The sequence below is a fragment of the Alligator sinensis genome, unplaced genomic scaffold, assembly GCF_000455745.1.
Source record: "Alligator sinensis unplaced genomic scaffold, ASM45574v1 scaffold82_1, whole genome shotgun sequence".
Lineage (NCBI taxonomy): Eukaryota > Metazoa > Chordata > Crocodylia > Alligatoridae > Alligator > Alligator sinensis.
In genome coordinates, this window is record NW_005841860.1 from 2,200,485 (window position 1) to 2,226,650 (window position 26,166).

General features: G+C 39.6%; 1 protein-coding gene across 1 annotated transcript in view; it reads right to left on the reverse strand.

Moving 5' to 3' along the window:
• Positions 1–26,166, reverse strand: part of CTNND2 (catenin delta 2) — a 554,610-nt gene that overhangs the window by 413,312 nt on the left and 115,132 nt on the right. Inside the window, exon 7 of the mRNA XM_025215651.1 lies at positions 16,226–16,478. Coding sequence (XP_025071436.1) covers positions 16,226–16,478 — 253 coding nt within the window. The remainder of the gene's footprint in view (positions 1–16,225; positions 16,479–26,166) is intronic.

Genomic DNA, 26,166 nt, shown 5'->3' on the forward strand with positions numbered 1-26,166 from the left:
CAGGGATTATAAACTTTGTTAGTTTCTGCTCCATTCTTTCTTTTAACATGACTGATGTGATAATCATTTATATGTATACAGTGGAAGCAAATGGATCCCTTAAAGCAAGTGTAGCCATGTGCCTGGTTTGCCAATTGAATCAAGTCTTTAAGTAAATGGAGAGGAGAGGGTGCAGTGTTAAGAGCAGATCTGAAGAACCATATCTCATGCTCCACTGGGACATGCTCCTTATTATGCTTGTATGTGCAGTAGCGGCACGAGGAAGGAGACGCACATAGTCCCCAACACAGTCCTGCAAAGCTGGATGTTTGCATGATACAGTCCCTGCAATCCCCAAACACAGATATTGTTCTCTCTGGCTCACTATAGTATACAGCAACATAAGTTGCATACTTATGGAAATGTATGCAACTGTGGGTGAAACAGGAAACGTGTTCTACACATTGGCTTAACTTTTCATTTCCTACTTGTGGTTTTTTGGCAGGTATAGTATATCTACACTCACAGTTATTGTTTCACAACAGAGATGGTTATGCACAATACATACATAGTGAAAGGGTTTAGAGACCTTGCCTGGCTCCCAGGAAGGAGGTACTTAACTTTTTTTTTAGAAAAGGAGGAAAAGGAAAGGAGATTATGGAGTGGGACAATAAAAACCCCAGCCCCTGGAGGATTAACATCTAACAGGAAATAAAGAACACTATAGAAATATTTATTCCAAAAGGAACAGAATCTTCTGAGGTACAATTCTGCTCTTGGTAGTTACATGCGTGTGTTGCATTTCAGGAGATTTTTAAAAATTTTCCATCCAATAAAAAAAGTGTAATAATTTTTTAGAAGGTACCCTAAAACCTAGAAGAAGAAAAGTTAAATGAAGGATTGCTCCAATCTTACATTGAACTCAAAGCTTCAGTTTTCCTGGTTCGGCCACAGATTACTCGGTTTAATCATGGACAAGCCACTTCCACCTCTCTGTATCAGTTTTCCATCTGTAAGACTGGGATATCAATATTTCCCAGAGGGACTGTAAGGGAAATATGCTAATCTTTGTGACTGAATGATGATGATGATGATGAAGATGATGTAAGCCTCATAAATACTTAACACAGAAACAGAACCATACAGCAACTCCTGCACCAGTTTATAGTGCCTTAGACAATTATTTGTCTTTACGACTACTGTTACTATTATGTTAATTTATTTGCTTATAGTGAAAAAGCCTGACAAATAGCCACAGTAAAAATTAGTTCCTGGATCTTCTTGGGGGCAAAGAATTTCATACTAGTAAACAGTAATGGATCATGTGGGAGTGACAGTAAATTATACTGTGCATTTGGCACAGCTTCTAAACAGTGGGTAGAGCCTAATATTCAAACCAGACAACCCACACAGCAGTAGATATGGAGATGCAGGTAAATAGCAAGGGGAGGTGAGGGGGAAGAACATGGAAGAAATGGCAGTAAGTACTATGGATAGTTAGAAATGTAGAAAAAAATGCAAGGATACTTTAAATAATCGTCACAACAAATATTTATTTTACAGAAACCCACTATCTGTCATTTTAGGAGTAATTTTCATATTAGGGTTACCTTTAGGGTCATAAAATTATCTTGGGGCTTTGTCATGCCTGCTGTTTTAAATAATGAATCTGCTATATGACAGAATCATTTTTGTTTTGACACATGGAAATTTGTTTGCTTGGGAATTGAGATGTTACACCACCCAGAAGTCCACAACTTGCTGTATCTAGTTCTGGACCAGTGGTAGTTTTGTGACTCAGTATCTTCTAGTCTAGCTGTGGACATCTTAAAAACAGTTCAAAAGATATTACAGATCAAGAGCCACATCACTCTAAATTTACAAAAAATCTATTTTAAATTGAAGAGTGGATATTAATTTTCCCTGAAACCCAGATTTTTCAGGGAAAATTTTTTAACTTGGGTTTTTAGATTTATGGAACTTAATTTAGATATTCAGAAGTTTGAGATTTTGATCTTTCCTAATCAAGAAAATCAGAATTTAAAGGTAGGTACACAGAAGCAGGAATAACACTGAAACAAAAACAGAAATCTCCAGTCTTTTTTTTTTTGTTGAAATGTGTCACATGAACAAAAAAGGGTAACAGCACAGGTTTTTATCAGCATTCATTTGGTATGGCCCATATAACAGTATCAAAAAAATCAAAAGGAAACTCATAACACACCACATGTGACAACATGGACTTTAAAAAACAAGAAAGGAAACTCTTAGAACTAAAATTTCAATCAACGTTTTAAAGCATTTTGTTATGCAATGCCTTTTATGAAATTTACGCAAAACTACCTTAAAATCAGTAGATTAGCTATATTTTCCAACCATAAATCTTACCCAGGCTTATGAATTATTATAAGCCTAGTAGGTTAGCATTGTTTGCAAAGCTTCATTTTCTGTTGCCCACATTTTTTTTACCTTTGATGTCTTCAGGTCAGGCTAATGGCCTGACCCATCCTTCTTTTGGCCAAGACACCCTTCCATTCCTTCCCTGGCTCTTCAGTGGTCCACTTCCCTTCATAAGCATCTTTAGAGGGTTTGCCTGGTAAAGGGAGCTGCAGCCCTTGATGTAGTAGAAAGAGTAAGAGGAAGGAGAAGCAGGCAAACACACCTACTCCTGCATCAATGGCTTAAAAACTAACTAACAGGAAATACCCCAGAATAAATCTGCAAGGTTCAGTCAGAAAATAATACCTGTGAAATAATATCTCCTAAACAAGACAAAGTCATGGATAGTGTTCTTGTTGACAACTTAAGGGAGCCACATGAAACAGAGATCTTTGTTAAGACCTTGGAGAAAATGAAATGTGGTGCTTCATGCAAAGAGCCATTGAGGTGCTGCTTCTGCATGACAATGCTTGTCTAACAGAGCAGTCTGTGCATCACAGAGGCAGTCTCATCATTTGGATGGACTGTACTGCTGTATTTTCATACAGGCTAGGAAATGTAGGATAGATTATGAGGGTTACACATTCATGATGACAGCAAAGTGATGGAAGCTGTGCAACAGGGGGTGTACAATAAGGACAACAACTTTCACAATGTCAAGATATACACCCATGTTCACCAGTGGAAAAAGAACATTGATGGAGGGGATTATGATGAAAAACAGTGGTGTTCTCAGTGATGGTGTACATATTTTTCATGCAAGTTTATTTTTTTATAATACTTGGAAGCATTACTTTCTGACCGACCAACACAGAAGTTCTGAAGAGTCTCTACCAGCAACCAATACTTGAGGATTTATGGCATCACTGCTGGTGCTTAGGTGCTATAGACCTCTCTGCTGCATGCTAAGCATTATGAGGTATGTTTTATCCTTAACTCATCTTATGAGCTGCCAGTAGTAGGCAGAGCAATGTTTCCTGTTTCCCATAACCAATGAGGGAAGACCTCATCTCTTTGCCTCTTCTCCCACCATAAGACCTGAACAGTTTGAAAGAAGCAAACATTCATTACAGTCACCAGGCTAAAGAACTTGAGGAAGAAGGGCTGACTGCTATCCTCTGAAGACTCTACAGATGAAACCAAACGTCCTTGATATTTTCAAAACAAGATTTAAACAAAAGCCATCTGGGAAGGTGGGGGGGGGTGTTAAGAGGTGCAGTTCTACAGATGGACATGTACCTTCTTAGAGATTTAAGTTAATGTGGCATCTGATCATCCATTTGAACTTGCACAGCTTGGCCCATTTCCATACAATGCAGTGTTCAACTTATGGAAGGACATATTAAATGGACCCCATTGGGCATCCACAGCTATAATTTTCAGTGCCGACAGAGCTCTGAGACAAAAAGAATTAAACAAATTACCTTTTTCCTCCCACTTTTCTCCTTACCCCAGTTTTTACTAATTGTAAATGAAAACATTCTTTCAGCACTGTTTGTTGACCAAAGTTTTATTCGGTCTTGCAAAGTACTGAGTATACCAAGTGAACACAATTTTATTTTCTGTCACTGCAGTAAAGCTGAATGAGTTTTGCTTTCTTGCTTATGAAAGAGTCATAACACACCACTTACACCTCCAGCTTCTGAAAATTATAACCTGCTTACACTCTACTTTTCTAGTGTGCATAAAAAACAGAGATGCAGATCTGAATGGATATGAGCCAGATTATTAAGTAACTTTCTCCTTCACTTCTTCAGCACAGGATTTGGCTGAAAAAACATGACTTTACAAACTTTGCAAGCTAACTTAACTCTCAAAACACCTCTGGGATGAAGATCCTTATTGTCCCCATTCTAAAGATGAGAAAAGAAAGGCAGAGATTTAATACTGAGAATTGTAAAGCTGGCCTGTCATGTAAATGTGCATTTTCTCACATTTTTAAAATGCATCATATTTACTCGACAGAGTACAAGAACTGCATTTTTTTAAATTATCTTTTTCCATTGGGGAATGGCACCATGCAGAGTTTGCACCTGTTAAAGTTTACAAAGGAACCACAGGATACTGAGCAACATGTGCAGCAAACACTGACAAAAGCGTATTATGGTGTATTAACCATTAGGAATTCAGTTATGGCTCATCTGAGCTGGAAATGAGCCAGAGAGAGTGGGAGGGGGATGAGGTCCACACTCAATGTGGTGGTGCCTCAAGGTATTATGTGTTTCAAAGGCATAAAGCCTACGAATAACACAGAGAGGAATGCACCTTGTTGCGACTATTCAACAGGTATAGCCAAATGAAGCCATCCTCCCGACTCAGCTGTTACAACCTTCATTGAAGCTGTGATAATGGCTCTGTTTTTGCCTTCCATTTAGATATATACTCTCTGAGCAAACAAGTGTTCTCTTCAGCTCCAACTACCACCTCCCCTCTACTGCTGCTGTACTGATAAAGAGAACATGACACACATTGCACTTTGTGTCACATCAAGTATATAGAAAAGAAATAACTCTATACCTTTTAAGAAGAGGTAAAGTAAAATATTTTCATCAAAGCAGGAAGATAGTAATAAGCCTGCACATCACATATGTAAAGATTGCACAAAGTAGAGAAAGTAAATATATCACCAAATGAAAAGGATATGGCATATCATACTCTTCATAACAAATTAATTTCTCTGCTTCTGGTTTGGGAGCTGTAAGTACTGCCAAACTGGACTCATTAGTCAAACTCAATGGATCAGCAATGTCCATGCCACTACCATGGGTAGAAATTACAATTTCTACCCATTACAATATGATGAGAGTAGTTAATGATGGTATTTAGGGTACTTTTAAAGGCAAGATGGCAACAAAATGGAGCAAACTCCTGAGCCCTTAATAGAATGACACCAATTATAGGAAAGGCTTGAAATGGACACTAATGTTACATCAACTAAAATAAACCCCCAAACTTTTCTCCTTTGTTTAGTGTGCACTTCAGGCTTTTCTATGCAGTACAAAGAAGCATACATAATAAGCATGTGCACCATGTAGTAAAAAGTAAAGATCTAGTATAGAAAACCATCTGCTGAATAGTGAGCTGCTTTTACCATAGAGTGAAATGAATCATCAGTCCATATCACCCACTCCTTTCACGCCATAACATTTTTAGGTCTTGAGCAACCATTCTATTTAATCTACACAGGCAATAGAAGACAAAACAATATAAACCATAAATTCTGTTTTTTGTAAAACTTCACATTCTACGGACTAGGTATCTGAGAAATAACCCTGCTTCCCCAAGACTTGTCCAGCAGTTATAAATGGCTTAGGATGGGCTGCTCTTTTATTTATTTGGTCTTGAAATTCCTGGTCAAGGGTCCTTTGTTGTGAAACAGTCTCAAGTTGGTCTACTAGAATTCCAAGTTATGACACACTATAAATCCGATTTAAAGGCTTCATCCTTAACTATTCTGAGACCAACTCACTGCTTTCCATTTGCTTGTTTTAAATCTGTCATCTTTTCCCATAGCTATTCTGTAAGCTAAAAGACAACTTGTCCTTTTCACATGGCACTTTGGTTTGCCTGAGATTTGCCCTCGACGCATCTCCTTTGGTTTGTGCTTGTGCATGCTTCAGGTGGCTGCATCTTTGTTTTGATTCTAATGTTTTGTATTGATTTACTGCTCTGTACTGAACTAGGTATTGGTGAATGCCTGTGAGTCTATGTCACCTCCTCAGCAACAGCAAAAGGGAAAGCAGAACAGATACTTACCTGACTGGAAGACAGAAACATGCACTTAGTACTGTCATTGCAAAATGAGTGTGTGAGAGCTCCACCTACTTGGCTGTGCCAATTTAATGGGCTTTCTCAGGTATGTATGCTGAGAAAAAAGTCATAGGACTGCAGGGGGAAGAGTGATCAGGAGGTTACTAAAAGGTTTCTGGGCTAGTCCCTTGTTTGAATTGATGTTTATCTTACTCAAAATGGGTTAACTGTTTTTAAAAATATGAGTGAATACACAAGTTGCATAGATACAGTAGGGAAGGGTTTCCCCACTTTCTCTTTCCACATCAGAACAAAACTAAGACTTTTCAGAATGAGAGGAGAGAACTCACCGATCCCACTGCTTAAGCTATAGTGAGGCTCAGTTTCAAGTCCCTGTTCGGCCTAACTCAGACCATAGAGAGAAATCTTAGATGAGTGCCCTGACCACTGGGGTACGGATTTAATCTCTGTCTCTCTCAGTTTCTTGTGTTGGAACATTTTGTATAAATTATTAAATATGCACTTGAGCTGGGAGAGGGAGAAAAGAATGGGGCAGTGAGAGGGCAAGAGACTCTGGGCTTTAGTTTGATAGAGGTACAGTTCCTCGGTCTAACTTATGGCACTTCACAGAAAGTTTCATGAGTTAGACTGGCCCTCCCAACCCAGCAGACATTCACTGTTGGGTCAGGAGAGTGGGGGATTGAGCTCCACTTTGGGACCAATTCAACAAGAGAGGCTGCATGTCTGCAGCCTCTTTCCCTAGCCCTGCCCCCACCCCCAACTCCAATGCTGTCTCAGGACAAGGTTGGGGGCAGGGAAGGGAGGGAGGCCTGTTCTAGGGTTTTACCAGCCTGTGCTGGAGTGGTGGGGGGTGAGTGGATTGGAGCTCCCCACCTCAGGAGCAGGGGGCTCCAATCCATCTAACCCATCCTCCAACAAAGGCTGGGCAAACCCCAGATGGAACTCGCTCCCCTCCCTACTCCCTGTCCCATCCTGAAAGCAGCACTGAGGATGGCCTGCTTCAGCCTAGCCCTTCTCCCACCATGCACTAACAGAAGGTAATAAAGGTGCTCCGCTTTGGAGCACCTTTATTTGAACCCTCACGTAATGAGGGTTCATTTGTCATGCGATCAGGCACTTTTTAAAGTGCTCTGCAGCCAAGCACTTCTGTCTGTGCATGGCGATAGAGTGCTTTCAGTGGCCAATCACATGACAAAATGTCATGTCTGTCAGTGCCCTCTGACTCTATAGACCCCTGCTTACAGCTCAAAGATGGGACATGGAGGCTTTAACTCCACGTTAATTATTTATAAAGAGTGGAACAGTCTGAAAAGAAATACCCATGGAACAGCAAAAAGCCTAAGAGTCACAGCACACAGCTAGGATGTGATGGACTGAGTTTCAAGTCCCTAGTCTGAATGAGACCAAGAAGTGAAGCTGGGAGCTTCTTCTCAGATGACAGCCTTAACCAATAACCTACTGGCTATTCTTGAGGTGCATGTGTCAATCCCTGACCAGAAATTTCATACTGGTGCTTAGATGCCTTTAACTATAGAAACTTATAGCTACAGTCCTCAAAAATCAGTCCTGATAAAAAAAATCTTTTCTCAAAAAAATCACAGTCAGCTTCAATATACACAGAGATTTAGTGCTTTTGCTTAAACACAGACACTGGAGGTTATATTCTTCTTGTCCTCTCTCGTGATACTGTTTTACTGACTTTCATTATTATTCAGATTTGCAGAACAGTAATTCTGTTAATAGTATGATAATCCTTAAAACAAAACAAAATTAAATGCATTGTAAGAGCTCCTGCAGAAACATTTATCTTAAAAACAGCCCATGTTTTATACTTTGCGTTCTAATCTCTTAAGCATTTTTATGACCACATAGATGTTAATTGGCACTTATCTTAATGAGATCCTTTTTACTATAGGAAAAGAAAGCTTTATAGTGTAGAGTTTGAAAATACAGTGCAGGTTGTTGTAGAGAGCAATGCAAAAATGGGCTCTGGTGGTTCAGAATAAAAACAGGATGCTGTGTTTCAGTTGGTTTCTTTTTTGTGCAATTAAAGGGTTTTGAATTAAGGGCTTTGAAGGTACTAAGTCAGTGCCTTCATCCCATGAGCAGTGGGAAATTAACCCCATCCAAAGTAATGAAATGGAGCATTGTCTCTGAAAGCAAGAAGCGTGGCAAGAATGCCTCAGGAGATTAAAGTTTAATTATGCAATATCTGGGACAATAAGTAATAATGTTGACTTATATCTGGACAGCTCAAATAGGGAGTGCCACTGTTGAATATGTGGATTTTTAATGTCCTTTACATTTGAAACTATCTTGCTTAGTTGTAACATTTTATCTCAGAAAGTGATGCAAAAACTATCAAAAAGTAGTAAAGGTAACTTTGCCATCATTGTTCTTAGAAAATTTTAACTACAAAACCTTATATAATATAATTCACTATGGCACAGCAAGCTATAACCAAACCAGCCCACTGTTACCACTTAACATACACGAAGCCCACCTGTACAAAGAATTATATTTATTCACTTTTTAGTTAATATACAAAATTCATTAAACGTTCTGTGGTCTCCCTCATATGACATAGTAAGTTTTGATACAGTTCTACACTTGAGCCCTTCCCATCCTCAAAACAACAAAAAATCAAGCAAAAACAGGAATTACAAATAAAACTGGAATGTTCTCTGAACAAAAACTCTTCCTTACTAACTTGATCTTATCTAGCAAAAGGGACAATTATATATATCATCACTAACTTAACAAAATATGTAGATTTTTTCAAGTAAAAGATGCAGCTTTTTCATTGTGTGGATTTTAAGAGAGATCCATGGGTAGTTTGGGTCCAAGATTTAAGTTTTATAAGAAAAGTTTTTACAAATGCAATTAATTGAATTTTTATTATTCCTCCCTTAATTTAAGTGTAAATAGTCTATTATTTTACTTATCAGCCAAACACTATAGCACAGTCTTAAAGCAACTGTGAAATGTGAAGTGACATGACCTCTCCTTACCATGCATGCCTTTTAATAAGGCATAATAAGCAAACAAACATCAGATGCAAGGAAAAATGCTTTTATAAATAATTAATTTTTACACAGTCAGCTTTTAATATATGGTTTTTAACTTAATACTGTCCCTTTAAATAAGATTATTAACATTATTTTAATGTAGCTTATCATGATTTCACCATAAAGATTTATTTATGTTTTATATTTTGGTGTCATGAGAAGAAAAAAATGGGGGTGAAAGGCTTTTAAGGGTTATAGTGAGAAGTTTTAGGACTAGGGAAGCTTAGCATTTATATAGTTTCTGGATTCATACATTGGGGTGGGAACTGGATGATTTGCAAATTATTTCTAGGGCACAAAGTTAGATGATCTTAGAAAGCATAAAACCTCAAAACATTTATCTGATTCCCGAAATCTGATTGGCTATTACATGTCCTGAATTGAGAACAGGGAAGGAAATTTTACAAAAATAGGTTCTCACTTGAAATTTTTACTTTGGTTGAAAATCCTATAAAAACAGCTTCATTGTGGTGTATCTTCCTCTATTATAAAAAGTACAAAGTGTGTATACATTATACATACATACATATGCACGCACGCATGTGCGCGCACACACATGCATGTGTACAAACCTGGTTTGGGTAGAGGTATTCATTATATATTTTGCAGCATCAGCAACCATTTTTTCCTGTGCTATTTGCCAGTGAATTCAAGAAACAATATTGTTTCCTGAATCCTGTGGTCCCTTCATATTTAGAATAGCAGTAAAAAATATATATATATATATATATATAATCATTTGAAAATATGTTTTAAATATAAAATATACAGTATATTAAAATTATGGATGCAAATTTGAACTTTGGTCAGAGTTTATATCATAGTCATACTTCACTGTTTCATTAGTTTTTGTCTTTGACTTTAGCCATGCAAAGATGCCAAGGTCCACAGATCATGAAAAGAGCTGTTTCATGTTCACAATCTTTTCACTGGTCACTGTTTTTGTTATTATCCCAGTTGCAGACCTTCACTTCTGTTGTTGGTCATGATGTCATTTTTCATTTTCTTAAAAGAAATGGTTAGCACAATGGTACAGAACCTCAGCTGGTGTATGTAGTTTTACTAACTTCAGTGGAGCTGTACTAGTTAATACCAGCTGACAATTTGCCTTGCTGTTCTGTGATACATTTGATTAAAAAAAAGAATCAGAGACTATAAAAGTGATTAAGAATTCCAATATGTTTATTTTAAAAAACACATTATTATGTTTTTGTCTCATATTCTTATAAATAAATGAAGGCTAAATGATGTTTTATAATAGTCTGTGGGGGAAAACAAATGTTGGACTTGGATTTCAACTGTATAAACAGTTTTCTTCAATATATATTTCTGGGGTTTGCTCAGTCTGGCTTCAAAAGCCCAAGTGAGCTCTCTCCTAATACAGCTGTATGACAGAAGACAGCTTACAATCATCATTTCTTGATATTCAGCCTGAAATTATATTTTTTTAGTTTGATCTATTAGTCATCATTATGCATCTGTATATATTAAATAATGTCTACGCTTCTTTGGTGTTGCCTAAATTATCTGTAAACTGTTTTGTTTCCCTCCTTCCACTTGTCAGTTAGCCAAGCTTTTAATATTTCCCATAAATCAATGTGTCCAAGTCCTCTGATAGTTTTTGCTGCTTTGCTCTAGACTCCTTCCAGTTTGTCAATACCTTTTTGGTAATGTAATGATCAGTACCAAGTGCTATATCCTTGGGGCAGCTTAGTAAATCATTCTGGCCATGCCAGGGAATATAGCTCTTGGATACTACATATGCTCAAAAGGACCATTGCTTCAAAAGGACAGTTAGAGGTTTCAAGCATGGTGCTGCTACAACTGGTGAAGGGTACTGTAATAGAGAGTGCTGGGCTCTCTGTTCCTTGAAGAAGAAAACCGGCCCAGCCAGGGAGCTGTGCAGGCTAGGCAGGGGCCAGCACCTCCCAGTTGCCAGCAACAAGGCTAATGAGGCAATTATCAGCCAGCCCAAGCAGTCACCTGACCAGATGTAGGCAGGGCCCTGGGTGCATATAAGCTCAAGGCTAGGGCTGACAGAGAAGTCTCTCCCTGGCTGCCACAGGGGAAGGAGCTCCTGCCTAGGAGGGCCACCCAGGGATGATGGGCTGACCATTTGCTGCCTGTAGGAACACCGAAGCTTGGGGAGCTCATAAGGAGCCTATGATGGGAGATACATTGGTAAAGGGGAGAAAGAAGGTTTGCTCTCTTAACGGGACAAAGGGCTGCTACTTTGTTGTTTATATTACAGCCGAGGGGCTTATGATTTATATTACCATCAAGGCGTGGCAAATAAGACAAGTGAGGTAGGCGCCCAAGGGCCAAAGCGAGGCATGGTTGTGGAGCCACCAGGGGACATAATGGCCCTGGGACCCTGATATGTTACAGGTATAAGCCATGTTCCTAAACCATATGGAATTATATTTCCATGTTAGGCAAGGTTGCTTCTATCTTTGCATACAATTCTGGGGGCAGCTATGTCTGCATAATTCCTTATGATATGTGAGTGCCTGGCAGGGAGAAAGACAACAGGTACCTTTTCTTCTTCTTGTCTACCTCCTGCCTCCCATTGCCCGGATAAATAAGAGTGAAAATTCCATCCTTAATAATAAGCTGATTACTTTATTTGAAAAGGAAGAATCAAGTTGCCCTGCAACTTCAATTCACTGTTACTTAGGACCTCCTGCAGGGAGGCACTATGGCCCATGTATGCGGACCATCTCTAGTGAAAACCCCTAAGCTCTACCCTCCAGTGGCAGTACAGCTGGCTGTAGATGCTCTGCTGAATATTAGGCCCTGGAATTGAACTACTTCTTAGCCCCTCACTTCCATAGGAAGCTCAGAACTCATGCGGTCAAGGCAACAAAATGTAGGAAGTCTACCAGCTCCAATCCCTCTACTTCTATTCCTGGATTCTGGCTCTTCCATACCCAACTTCCTGTCACTATTTTCTGCAGAGTCCATCCGCTACTACTTGCCTTTCCTTCTGTGTGTAACAGAGGCAACCAGGATTAAAGAGACAGAGACAGGAAGTGATAGATCATGTGGCTTGGGCTAAAAGTGACCGATCCTTGGAGTTCAATCTAAATGCAATGTAGCGATACCCTAAAAATCTGTTTTCCTTGCCTCTTCCTGATAGCAGCATGCAAAGATACCAGACCCTTTCCATTTTGCAGACTGGATCTAGAGCTGGGTGAATTCTACAATGAAGTCTTTGCAAATATGGGTTTGAATAAAATTCACACAGCTGGTTCTGAAAGCCTTTGCTTTCCCTTCATTTAATTTACATGAACTCCATAGGAACAGACTTTTATTTACAAGGTTGGTGAAAATAGCAGGTGTCAGAAATACTCATGCATTCATAGCTTTATGTTAGATTACCATAGTTTCCAAGGCATTCATAGAACTTCTTTGTGGCTGTGGAGTCATCCAGTGAGTGAACAAGAGCAATACTATGCAACTTAGGTGACCAATCAGACAACATAATCTATGAATGACTATTGAATATTCATGAATAGTGAATATCCAAAGCAATAGGGGTGATCAACAGTTCATCTGGGCTAGGGACAGACATTCAAAAAGCCTGAGCCTGAATCTTTGCAGGTTAGTCTAACCTACCTAGGTTGAACCAATTTGCAAGTGCACAGACATTCCCTCTGGACTGAGGAAATGCAGGCATATGCCTGCAGTGGCTCAGGCTAGAAGCCAGGAGGCACTAGAGCAGCCCTCCCTCCCCCTCCACAGAGCTGAGGGGGCCATGGCCAGGCCCAGCAGAATGCTCTGATTAGAGAGGGGTTTAAACCCCCACCCTGCCTGCACAGTCCCAGGCTTTTCCCCACTTGCTGCTCAACGGGCGGGAGTGTTGCCAGCTCCTAGCTAGCACTTTGAGGCAAAGGGGGAAGGGGGAGGGAGCACTACATGTGTGCAGTGCATGCATCTGTTGATGTCAGGTAGCTTTTCAATCTTCCTCTCCCTGATTCTTGATACTGTCTGCAAACCTGACAGGGGAGGGAGCCAGCAGGGAGCTGATAACGCAGTGTTTAGCAGTCCATCAAAAAAACAAAAGCCTCTCTCATTAGTTCAAGCTCTTCTTAAACAGCTTCTTCCAAGGAAGGAACAGAGGGACATTACCAGCTAACCTGTTGATTAGCTCCAAAAAAGCCTAAGTGGACACTGTCCTGTCTGCATTTGTCCTGTCCCAGTGAAATTGGAGACACACAGACACCTCTCAGCATTAGCTAGCATACCACATGCCAGCTAGGGTCCTTGGTGCTGGGGTCTGTGCTGTGGGAGATGGGAAGGAGGGAGGGGGGAATCCCTGCTTGAGCAGCAAGCAGCAGCAGGGGTGAGGGGGGAACAGGGGGTTCTACCAGGTTCTACTAGGGAGCAGAGGGGTGGGGCCAGCCCTGTCCTCTGGAGTAGAGAGCACAGCCCAGGGGTGCAAAGCACATGGGATGCTGGGGGACTCTGGCTTAACTTAAATCAGAAGGGGTCTGGGAGAGACATTGCATAAACAGGTTTGACCCAAATCAGTTAAATCTGATACTATATTCAACCCAGTTTATCATAAACCAGTTTCAGCCATTTTGAAATTGCTTTATATCCACTGAACTTATGTTCTATTACAGATATAAACCAGTTTCTGATCACTTAAACCAGTTTATGTGTAATGTCTGCCCCTAGCCCCTACCCCTGCAGACCAAATTTCCTTACTATAAAGTATCATAGCAATCATGGCCTGTTTATAACTAATTTGTGCAATGAAAAAGGGACATATGACTCAATACATGTGAAAAACTGATCAATATTTACTTATACCCATGGCTGTTAGAATACCTTCTTCTTTGTCAATTATGGAAAACAGCATTAATTTAATTTCATGCACAATGTGTATCATATGGGGATGAGGAAGAGAAACATAAAAGCGTTGGAAAAGGAGGCAAAAGCAGCAAAACTAAACAAAGGGCATTGTACAAAAAGAATAAATCTGACATCCACCACACAGATAAGCTATACAGGTGCCAACCTTGCCAAAATTACAGTGATAGTACTTGTTGTGAACAAGGGTGACCTCTTTTAAAACCATGTGTCCAGCACTACTAGGGATATAGTAAATATGCTTTCTCTCAGTATAAGGCAAACTGCCTTCAATTTCAACTTGTTTACAGCTAGTGTCAAGTTTCCTCTTGTGTTTCAGGTTCTCATAGTTTTGTTAAGGTATTACTGCAAAAAGAGAATTCAATTCCATGAATAAAAGACTTTTTTGTAAGAGCCTCATCAAGAATTCAGTACTGTGCAACCACCACTTGGATTCAGTGACTTTCCCTGTAGGTAAAATTTTTCAGTGGAATGACAGGTTATCTTTATATGCTAACTGGCACTTGTGGACCCTCACTTAAGCATGTGAAGTGTCACCAAAATTGAGGCGATTGAGACAGCAAATGAAAAAGGGACATCTAGTAAGCATGAGCCTGGCTAAAAGCGGAACCAGTCTGTATTGGTTCTTGGTCTCTTAAACCAAGATACATGCCTTCCCTCTTTTCCCTGTTATATCTGGGGGCAGTGCCATAAAACATGCTCTGCTCCCTTACTCCCATATCATGCATGCCACCCCTAAAATAAGGCACTGCTTTTTCTGTGTGTCTCTCAAGTGTGCTTATTTGTTCATATTCAGCACCACTCTTTGGCTGCAACCTCCCTTACTTTCATTTATAGGATTGGGCATGCGTTGTATGGGGCATGCTTAATAGTGCTTGCTCCGGTGGGGCAGGCATACCCATACAATTAGTTTCTATGTGATTCATCAATTTTCAGAGTTAATGCTGCTAAAACTGGGAACAATTTTCTTCTGTAGTGGAAGAAGGAAAACCTTTCCATTTTGTCAGTCAAATATTTCTTTAATGAATTGTGGGGATGTATTTTTGGATTCTCCTTTTGCTAACTTTTATGCAGCAAAGCATGCCTGCTAGCACAGCAAATCTACTACAAACAAACATATTTCCAGAGGTCACATATTTGTGAATAAAATCTAAATGATGTAACTTCTCAAGAGTCCCATTTCAACTTCAAAAGCTTTTAGCAAGCAGGAGTCATTATGAGTCACAAAGATGAAATTACTAATACTTTACATGACAAAACAACCACATGCATCAAGAGATACTAACACTTCTATTTCAGTTACTGTTATCACTAAGGACAGTTTGGTGATTGCAATGCTGCCAACAAACTTGCCCTCTCTGATTTACATTATACCTAGAGAAGGCTGTGATGAGAATGTTTTATTGCTTCACACATACAGACATATGTACACTACTCTCCTCAGTCCACCCCTAAATTACATGTGTATATTGAGGCAGATATTTTCAGTTAATAAGAGATACCATAACATTTAAAATTAACAGGCATCCATAATTAATTCTTGAAAATTACACTGCAAATCACTCCATTATCATATACCAGCATTTGGAGCCTATATTCCATAGCTTAAGATGAGCTATGGACTTGAATATATTCTATTTGGTAATCATTGCTCCCAGCCATAGCCTAATACTGGGCTGGTACTTGTGCATTCTCTTAAATATTTATAGAAAAACAAGTCAAACAACTTTCTTTCTGCAGAGAAAAAGAAAAATGTAATCTACTGCAATTAAGATTCAAAGACTCAGGGTGCCAGTGTTCTCATTTTCACACAAACAAACAAGTTACTTTTTACAGGACTACATATAATGCACAGCCAGAAGCAGACTAAATTTACGCACTCAAGGTCACATTACCATTTTGTCATAAAAGAGCACTCATAAAACTATTTAAGTTAATATATTAAAATAGATCATTACAACCAAAGAACCAAATAGGTAAAATTATTTCTGTTTGAATTTTTGCTGACATACCATCATTGAAACGCATAAACTGCAATCAGAAGTCACTTAATGAACATATGACAGTAGACAAAGTAAGGTTTCACCCACCTGGGATCTTTTTGAATGCTATCAATGGAAGGTGACCTAGCCAAGGTCCCCTCAGGTGGGATGGCTGGCCCAGATTTGCTGTATGGTGATTCAACAGAAGGACAATACTGCAGCTGTCGGTAGGGATCTGCGTAATTGGAGGCTGGGCCTGCAGCATAGCTGGCCCTCTGGAAGGTCGATGTTGCGTTTTGAGTGCCGTGCTGACTGCCTGTGCGCTGTAAGGGTACGGAGTCGACACCAGGGGAAGATGGGGCTACGACAGGAAAGTAGGGACAAAGTAAAAAATTGAGGACCTGTTCACAGAAATGGTTAACCAGGTCTAGGCAGAGGAAAAAAATACACACATATAAACAGGGGTTCAAAAAAATGAGAAAAAACAAGAACAACATTGTCATATTGAACACAGCAAGGTAAAAAACTATCAAGTGAAATTCTAAATAATTTGCTACTTGGGATTGAAGAATATTTAAAGTTCATTGAGTTAGGTAGGAAATGTTTTTTGCTCTATTGCTTTGAGTTGTTTACATCATATCTGAGAATGTGTTAACCTGAAATTAAAAACATACAACAAGCATGTAAAGTACAGAAATTTTGTTATGCATCATGCAAAAATGACAGGAGTAGTCATAGTAAAGTTTAACACTGTGAAGGGTCTAGTTCTGAAATCCTTACAGAGGTGGGATGCAACTCCCACTGGAGAGATACAGAAATAAGCACTACTGGTCTAGTTTGAGAATGATGACCCTCCCCTCTCTTAGGGCTGAGAATTATACAGAGGTCTGTCATACCATTTTTGTGACTCCATTTTTAGTAAAACACATACAAACATAGCATTGATAGTGAAAGGGTTAAATTATACACATTGCAATAAAAGTTTTTCTTCATATCGCTGTAAAGAAGCCCCACTTGTCTGCTACTTCACCCTAAAGAGAACGCCACCATGTGCAATTCTTGCTATCTGCCTACAGTGATAGTGAAGTACACTTGTCAAGATTATTATATTAATGCTTTGGAGAGGCTCAATAGATTTAAAGTGACTTAGTGCTTTAGCTCCTTAAAAATCTTATTAGTCTGCTTCATAGTCCATTATCTTTTTATTACACCAGTATAGCAGACCAGACTTCAAGTACAGCATTGTGCATCAAGTTTATTATCAGAATGCAGTAATTTGGATCCCAAGACCTGATGTTCTGATTGTATCGATTGGATTCTTGTTGTATAACTACAGAATCAGTCCCTATGTGACCTTTTAGCCTTCATACTAATACAAATAAAAAGCTGGTTTCCTTTACAAAAACCTTCTCAACAGTGTAAAAGGTACATCATAGGCCTACTCCTGCTCCCAAAGGAACAGGGGTCAGTGTGTCCTGGCTCAGGATTATTTGACTACATCAAAATCACAGGTCTATAAGGCAAAGCTGCACCCTTAAGTTACAGCTTTTCATTAAGTATTTTCCTTAAAATACACCTCGGATGTTATTTATTTATTAGACTGTTTATGCCATCCTACCCTAAGGAGCCTCAGGGCAGCTTCCAGCAAAAAACCAACCAACAAACAAACAAACAAACCAAACCGATAAATTATAAAGACAAATAAAAATACTAAAATAAAATTATATCTAATAGAACAAACTCCCCAGACAATGCTTCAAAATGTAACCTCACCTGTTGAAGGGTTGTCAAAATAAAGAAGACTTACAATGCTGCCAGAGGATGTCCATTCTTGGGTACTGATAGACCACAGGTGGGGAGGAAAGGGGAGGGGTGGAGTGCCAGAGCTCAGAGCTGAAGAGTGACTACTGAGAACAACCTCCCTCATGTTTTCACTGAACAAAATTGGTGCAGATATGGTAATTCCAGAAGGTTGCTTTTGCCTGACCTTAAGTGAAGCAGCCTTATCATAGTGGAGCATAAAGGAGAAGATAGTTCCTTAGCCCAGATCATTTAGGACTGTATAGGTCAAAATCAGTACCTTAAATGGTGCCCAAAAAGCTACTGGAAGGCAGTGCAGGCTTTGGAGCATTGTGATGTGCTCCTAGTGACCCATCCCCATTAGAAGACGAACCACTGTGTTCTGTACCAGCTGCACCTTCCTGATAGCCCTCAGATGAATATAGAGCACAGTGGAGCAGCTTAGCCTCAAGGTTAGAAAAGCATGGTGGGCAGATCCAAGTCTGAAAGAAAGGTTTGCAGCCTTCTCACCAGATGGAGTTGGTAAAACGTGCTCCTAGCCACTGCCACAATCTGAGAATTCAGGTGTAGCAAGGGAACCAGAAACACCCCAAGCCTAAAGATCTGACTGACATGGGGAGGTTAAACTCTTCAGGTGTCCCAATCACTATCTGCAAGTCATCGTGTCTGGCCACAACCATCACCTCTGTCTTGTCTGGGTTCAGATTCAATTCTTTACCTACATCTAATCCCTTATGGTAGCCAGACACTCAAGACTTCAGGTGTTGGACTGATGAAAAACAGAGACAGAGTTAGGTGTCATCAGCATACTGATGGCAACTCACTACAAATCTCTGCACAATTTTGCTACATGTTAAACAGGGGGGGTGATAAGATCAAACCCTGGGTGACCCCACAGGGAAGGTTCCAAAGGGGTGATGATCACTCACCCATTATCACTCTCTAGGACTTCCCTGCTAGGAAAGAGCAGAACCAATGAAGAGCAGTTCCATAAATACCCAGATCATGTAAATGTGTTATCTAATAAAATCAAAAGCATGAAGTTTATCTCATTGATCTCCAGGAGAATATCATCAACCAAGACGACAAATGCCACCTGTGTAGTATGGCAAGGACAAAAACAAGAGTGACAGGGTCCAGGAATCCAATTGCATCCAAATGCGCTTGGAGCTGTTAGAAGACTACCCAGTTAATGGCCTACACCCAGAAAAGGAAGGTGGAAACAGAGATAGATGGCTGGGGAGTCAGCATCAAGAGATTATTTTTGAGTGGGGGCTGGAGAACTTCAGACTTAAGAATGTCCAGCACCCTGCCCTCCTAAGAAGGGGAAGATGCCAAGACACAGCTCAACTGCAATAGCCTGTGTCTCCTCAGCTGACTTCTGCAAGCCAGGACAGGCATGGGTCCAATTCATAACTGGCTAACTGAATCCCTTTGAGCACATTCTCTGCATCAGTAGGTAACAACAACTGAAATGGATCCATATAAACCAAACAAAACCCAGCTTTTCCAACCATGAAGTCTGACTCTGCAGCAAGACTTGCAGTCCACAAGGCACTCTGGATATGAATTACTTTGTCAACAAAGCAGGGGTCAAACTCATCAGAGAAACATGTAGGTCCTCAGTTTCTGGTGAAGTCAACCCAAATCAACCAGGCCACTCACCACCCAGAAGACTTCTGCCACAGGGCAATTTGCAACCTTTTAAAAGGACATAGGGATGAATTGGTTGGCTCCAGTATGACCCGGGATCCCCCTGCATGCTAACTGATTACCCTCCTACTTAACATGTTTCAAATCCCCTCTATACCGGGGTGGCCATGCCGCCACAGCAGTGAGAGCAGACACCGTCAGTGTACTATTCTACAATTTGACCAGGCCATCAAACAGAGTAGCCATCAAAGTCGATGGGAACATCTCCCATAGAACTTTGGAATCCTACCAGCTCCATGAGTCTCCACAGGTGGACTGACTTAACTGGTTCAGTACCCCAATGGGGGCATTGATAGGCAAGACAACCCAGATGCATTAATACTGTTTTATTCCTTTTTGGCTCTATATTAGGATGGGAGGCAAAGAGGAAGGGACAGAATATTAAAGGCTTTATTTTGGAGTATATATTGAGAGCTGAAATATATAAGACTTAAAATGTTGCTCAGTTATTGTCTCCTTGGGCCAATTTAAATTCTAGTACAGTATTTGGCACAGATCAACTATTTTTCTACATAGAGTATTGTAGTATATTTCTGTCTTGTATTTGTTTTGTCTTGTAGTTTTCCTTTTCATGCCTATGAAGAATGAGTATAATTGGAATTTAAGTCATTAGGATAATAGCTATGATGCTATAATTTTGCAAATGTGGGAGTTAACAAACACAAAAAATGCAACAGGATTATGTTAGTTGACATGTAAGCAAGTATACAAAAATCTTTCTTTTACATAGGGTTTCATGTGATGATGTATATTTGCTGAGAGACTAATGAAAATATTTGTATTAAAATATACTTTTGTTTCAAGGGGAGGCAAATAATAATGCAGTAACTATATCAGAATAACAACACACATACCACACAAAATCCAAATAAAATCCCTGCATCCTCAGCAGCATTAGATTGTATTATATTAGAAATACAATGTGGGGAAAAGGATAATTAACAGAGAATCAAAATGTTGTGTTACAGAAAAAAGAAGCTGAAAAAGGAGAAGTTAGGAAAAAATACTGAAAATGTTTCAAGTTGAAATGAAAGGAAAAAAGGAAACACGTGTAGCATTAAAATCCTGATATTTAGGCATTAGAAAATGACATTGCAGCGTGTTGCTACCTTTTGATCCGCCATTGAAACCTAGAGAGCTGCAAAAAGCTCTAAATAGTAGCATCACTAAAAGGAAGTGCTTTTTGCCACACAGAAAATTATTTGGTATAAAGCCCCATGCATTTCATCTGCTTTCCTAGCAACACAATTCAATGACACTTTTTAATTCTTTGAAACTTACTGCTTCCATCTTTTTTCTCTTTTTGTAATGCATCAGGAGGGTATCTGTATAAGCTGAAGAGACTTGTCACCCTCCTAACTCCTACAAACCTTTTGAGTCATTCTGATCCATTTTTCTAATTATGTCTCTCTATCAGACTTATTTCCTTTTTAGCTTTATCGCAATGCACGCAGACCTGTGGTAGGTACACTAAGAAAGAATAAGACAAATAAATTACTCGATAAAGAATATGCAAAATAATATGTGCTTGGCCAATGCCAGCTGAATTTTAATTTAAAATAACTTTAAAAAATAATCAACAACAGGTAGTAGTATATCATTTAACTAGAATGTGAAACTTTTATATAAATTGTGAAAGAACCCATGTTTGGTGCGTGCTCCTATGAAAGTAATTGATGTAAGGCTGAAACAGAGCTCTTTTCTCTCAAGACACATTACCATTGATAATTAAACTCTTTCAATGGTAAGATCTATTGTTTGTTATGTGGCTGTTAATTTAAAACATGTTCAATTTCTGAATGGATATGACTCTTCTGTTAAGCTCTTAAGGCAGAAGTCCCATAAAAATAATGTCTATAAAGCTCAGAAAGAAAAACAAAAAATGGCCATTTTTGACTTGCCTTCTTTTCAACTACAATAGGATTTCAGTTCATAAGTAAGGAACAGCAGACGCAAGTTCAACTGGATACATATGCAACAACAGCTTCAGCAAGTGTTTGGGTAAACTTTTGCTTGGCTTTAAACTAAGGATTCACGCTCCTGGAAACTGGGCTTTGAATTCTGGATTTGAATGTCCACCCCTCCCACAAGTGAACAGGTGACATCACAGTTACAGCAGGAAAGAAAAATGGTCCTATGATTGCTCAAAATTGGGCTTATGCCACACTTCGCCTGCCAGTGAGGACAGCACTGTAGATTTGCTTGAGTTGTCACAAAACCTGAGAAGGTAAAAAATTGAAACTAAATTTCATCATTTGGGGGAAGTGGCAAGGGGGGCGGGGTGGGGGGGAGGAGGAGGAAGGGGGTGGAAATTCCACTAGGGCTAGGGACAGACATTCAAAAACCCTGAGCCTGACTTGATTCAATCTTTCTAGGTTAGTCTAACTTAGCTAGGCTAAACTGGTTTGTAACCGCATAGGCATCCCAGAAATGCAGTCACATGCCTGCAGGAGCCAGCAGCCTGGGGATGCTAGAGCAGCCCTCCCTTCCACAGGGAAGCTGAACTGAGGAGAGGGGGCATAGCCAGGCCCTGGCTGGCCTGCTCCAGATGTCCCCTGACAGCCAGGATTCCCAGTACACAGGGCTGCCTGGTTCCAGAGGGGAACTCTTCCTCATCCTCCTTCTCCCCACTGTAGCAGGGCCAGGAGGGAGGCCCTGTTCAGTGCTGGGGGGGGAGCGGGGGGGCTCTTCTCCCTCCTCCTCCCCCACCGTGGTGGGGGGGGGAGGGGGGGCTCTGTGAGGCTGCCTGGCCTAGCCCCAGAGAGGGACTCTTCCCCCTGCTTCTCCCATTGCTGCAGGGTGGGGAGGGGGGCTCTATAGGACGCTGTCCAGCCCCAGAGGGGGACTTTTTTTCCCCAATCCTCCCACCACCAGGGCAGGGGGAAGCTCTGTTTCATGCTGGGGGGAACTCTTCCCCCTTTTCCTTCTCCCTCCCTCTGTCCCTTCCCTGCAGCCAGGCTCTGGCTTAAAAAGTTACTGCATGGCAACATTTTTAACTGTGCATGGCTGTGCATGCGTGCAGCTTAGAGGGAACCTTGGCTGGGATGCTGGGGGTGTCTGGTTTATCTTAAACTAGCAAGGAGTCTGGGACAGACATTGCATAAAGTGGTTTGAGCCAAATCAGTTAAGTCTGATAGTAAGTCCAGCAGGTTTATCTCAAACTGGTTTTGGCCATTTTGAAACTGGTTTACATGCACTGAATGACTGTTCTGTTACAGGTTTAAGCCAGTTTCTGATCACTTAACCTGGTTTATGTGTAATGTCTGTCCTTAACCTAGGACTGCGTGTATGTGGCTGTGAGCATGGCACAAATGTGGAGATTTAAAGATCACTGCAGTAAACTTTTCAAAGGACTTGCACTGAAGTTTGGTGGGTAAAGGTATCAGGTAAAAATATATTTAGCCTGTAGCCTAGGTATACATGTACTTAGCCTGTAGCCTAGTCTGCTCTCTTGTTCAGACTGTCAGGAGTCTTTTGGTGCAAAGGGGTCCTCCAAAGGCATACAGCCAGAGCTGCCACAGAGGACAATCTGTGTGGTGTTATGACTATATCTATCAGGTGGGCTGTTGTTCAGGGTCTAATTTGCACTGATGCTAGAGCAAGGTATCCACCAGATGCTCTGAGTAGCAGAAACTGACTATAACAAATAACAGGGACCAATTACAAGCTTTTCTTCTACATGCCTGGGTGATTTTAAATGGAGCTGCTTAATTGAAGTATACAGATGATGTTTAAAGGGAAAAGTTTGCCATCCTGAGCTGAGTATATGGTTTTTGTCCTTAAATTTTTAAATGTGATTTTGAAGTCTACAAACCATGAACCAGGGTCTCAGGAAAGTGGTCAAGCAGTCACAAGGAAGGATCTTGTTTTGATTGCTGTTAAAATCCTATTTCTACTTGGGCCTTGTTCAATGCACAAAAAATAAATCTACGTAGGGTTCACTAGGCAAACAGACCTCAATAAAATGTAAGATTATTTTCTATTATAGGAGAAAATTTGGCAAAGTTCTTGAGGACCTTCTAAGCACAGATCAAATTTTAGAAGATGTGACGCATGCCTTGGAAAACTGAGTGTTTTCCGAAGTACTCTTTTGGCTGTATGTGTGTGTTAATACAGGAAAAAAAAGAACACACCCTAATTCCTTTCTTCTCCTTGTTGCCCACAACCAAACCAGGCAGAGCAGTCCTTATGTTACATTGAAGATTCAGGTGTATTATGTGTGCCCTTCAACTTCAGGCTAAGACATCCACAGTGCGAACTTTGGAAAATGAAGTTCTACATTTTGCAAGCAAGCAGTTGTTTTCAAGTGTGAGGGACACAGATAAATGAAATAATATTCAGCAATTTACTAAGAACACTGCTAAAGAATTTTATTTGGGTAATGTTCCCATAGTGGAAGCAGGAATTATTGCAAAGTCAGCTGAACTAAAAGGGAATTTTGCCCAAGCAAACGGTGCAGGATCAAGCCGTCTTAAGGTCCAAGTACACTGTTGCTGCATTTTTTCCAATATAAATTATTACTCAGCCAATGGTACTGTTCAAATTATGGGCAGTATCTTGAAACATTTTCTTTCACCATTTTTATTTCACCATTTTGCTAATGTTTCGGCTTTTTCATAAGGCAGATCACATTAATTTGACCATGCAATGTTTTTCAATTTCTTTTTCTTGAAGTATTATTTATAGCATATTATGCATGCAAAGAGGTATGCATCTACCAATTGCAGGTTATTAGATATAGACTGCAGGTGGAAATTCAATTTTGTCTCACAAATTCTTATAAGCCAAACTGAAGAAAATCTGTTTCTCTCGTGTCGCACCTTTTCAACTGAAGGTACTTCCATATTGCTTCTACGATTTCATAAAATGAAGTTGTAACAATGCTAGTAAGAGTCATTCTGTACTAGCTAAGATACAATAAGTAGAAAATAAGGAGGCAGATTTTTTCTGATTTTTTCGGGCTAATGCCATCCTCTGCCTCTAATTAGCGAACTGCATTGATCAAATTTAAGGTATTTTATTTTCCCCATAACTGCCACTTAAAGTTTTAGCGTGAACAATAGATTTTTGGCAACTGTATTAATATAAAAATGTTTGCAACATTATCATGAAGTTAGGTATATGATAGCAACACTTAAAGCAGAAAATATGAATAATAAAAAATAGCATCCTGTTAAATATGTATTTTAATATGTATGCAGTAACATGTTTGCTTATGGGTTAACTATGTTATATGAGTCTATCTCAAACAAAGGCGAATTTCCCAATAGAGTAGAATGCATTTCAGAGGAATGAATGACAAATCAACTTCAATTTACTGAAAAGAAATAATGCTAAATCTACCAGTCAGCAAATTGTAATCAATTTATTCTATGGTGTATTTAGGATTTTCTGGTGGCACACACATATTATCTATTAAAAGCAAATATCCACAAGAAATGTTGCACTTTAAAAACTTAAAGCTTAACTGAAAGAGAAGAAAGTATAAATAATTAGTTCAAGTTTCAAAACTCCACATTAAGATAGTCTGGGTTACAATATTCCATGAATTGTGAATATATGTCGTCTTTGATAAAAAATAAAACAAAAAAGCAACCACCTCCTCCCACCAATTATACAACCAAGAATTTCCTAAAGCCGGTTCAGGACAAAATATAGCCTTGGCTGTTCCAATTTTCAGCTTCTTAAATTTTCCTGCTGGGTTTTCCTTAACTGATTAATTCTATCTATATCTTGAATCTTCTAGTTCATGATGTCTGCAATTGTAGACTTCTCAAGTTCCTGAATCTGAGAGCTGATCTCAGCCCCACATCTTGATTGCTTTATTCTCTCTCTCTATTTTAATAAAGGGAACATTCAGCTGGTGAATGAGTGGCTAGATTGATAGCTTTTTTAGGTTTCTTTCTCACCTTCTACTATTTTCCTCTGCCTTTGATTGCATAGAAAAGATGCACAGTCCTGTATAATATATGCTTCAACGAACTAAGCAGTTAAACTGAAAGACGATGATCTAAAACCTATATTATGTTAGGTTCACAAAACAACATAAAAATATAGCATCACAAATATAGTCTGCTTCTAGAGCTGAATTTTCTCCAAACTAGTGTTTTGAAGTGGCAGTTAAACTGACAGGTGAACCTTCTATTCATGTACTCTGTGCTGTGTATCCATCTGTATCATGGATCTGAGATGCCTAGTGGGCTCTTTGTGCAGATAATAGGGTTGCATCCTCACCTGACTGGAAGTTAAGTATTTCTGTCTACAAGTAGAGAATGTGGCCAAAGATCTTGTGTCTCAGAATGCTGGAGGCAATTACTTTGTTTCTTTTGTTAGATATGTTAAATTTTGTGAGTTCTGGCCAGCACTAGGCAACATGATTTTGCAGTGGTACAGCATTTTGTTCCCTCTGTAATGAAAAGATGAGAGAGACTTTACCTGATTGTAATGCATAAACATATGTCTCTCTCTACATTCTGGTTTTCCTTAATACAAAAGGTCAGACAGCTTTTATGCAATTTTAATTAACCTTCTGAATT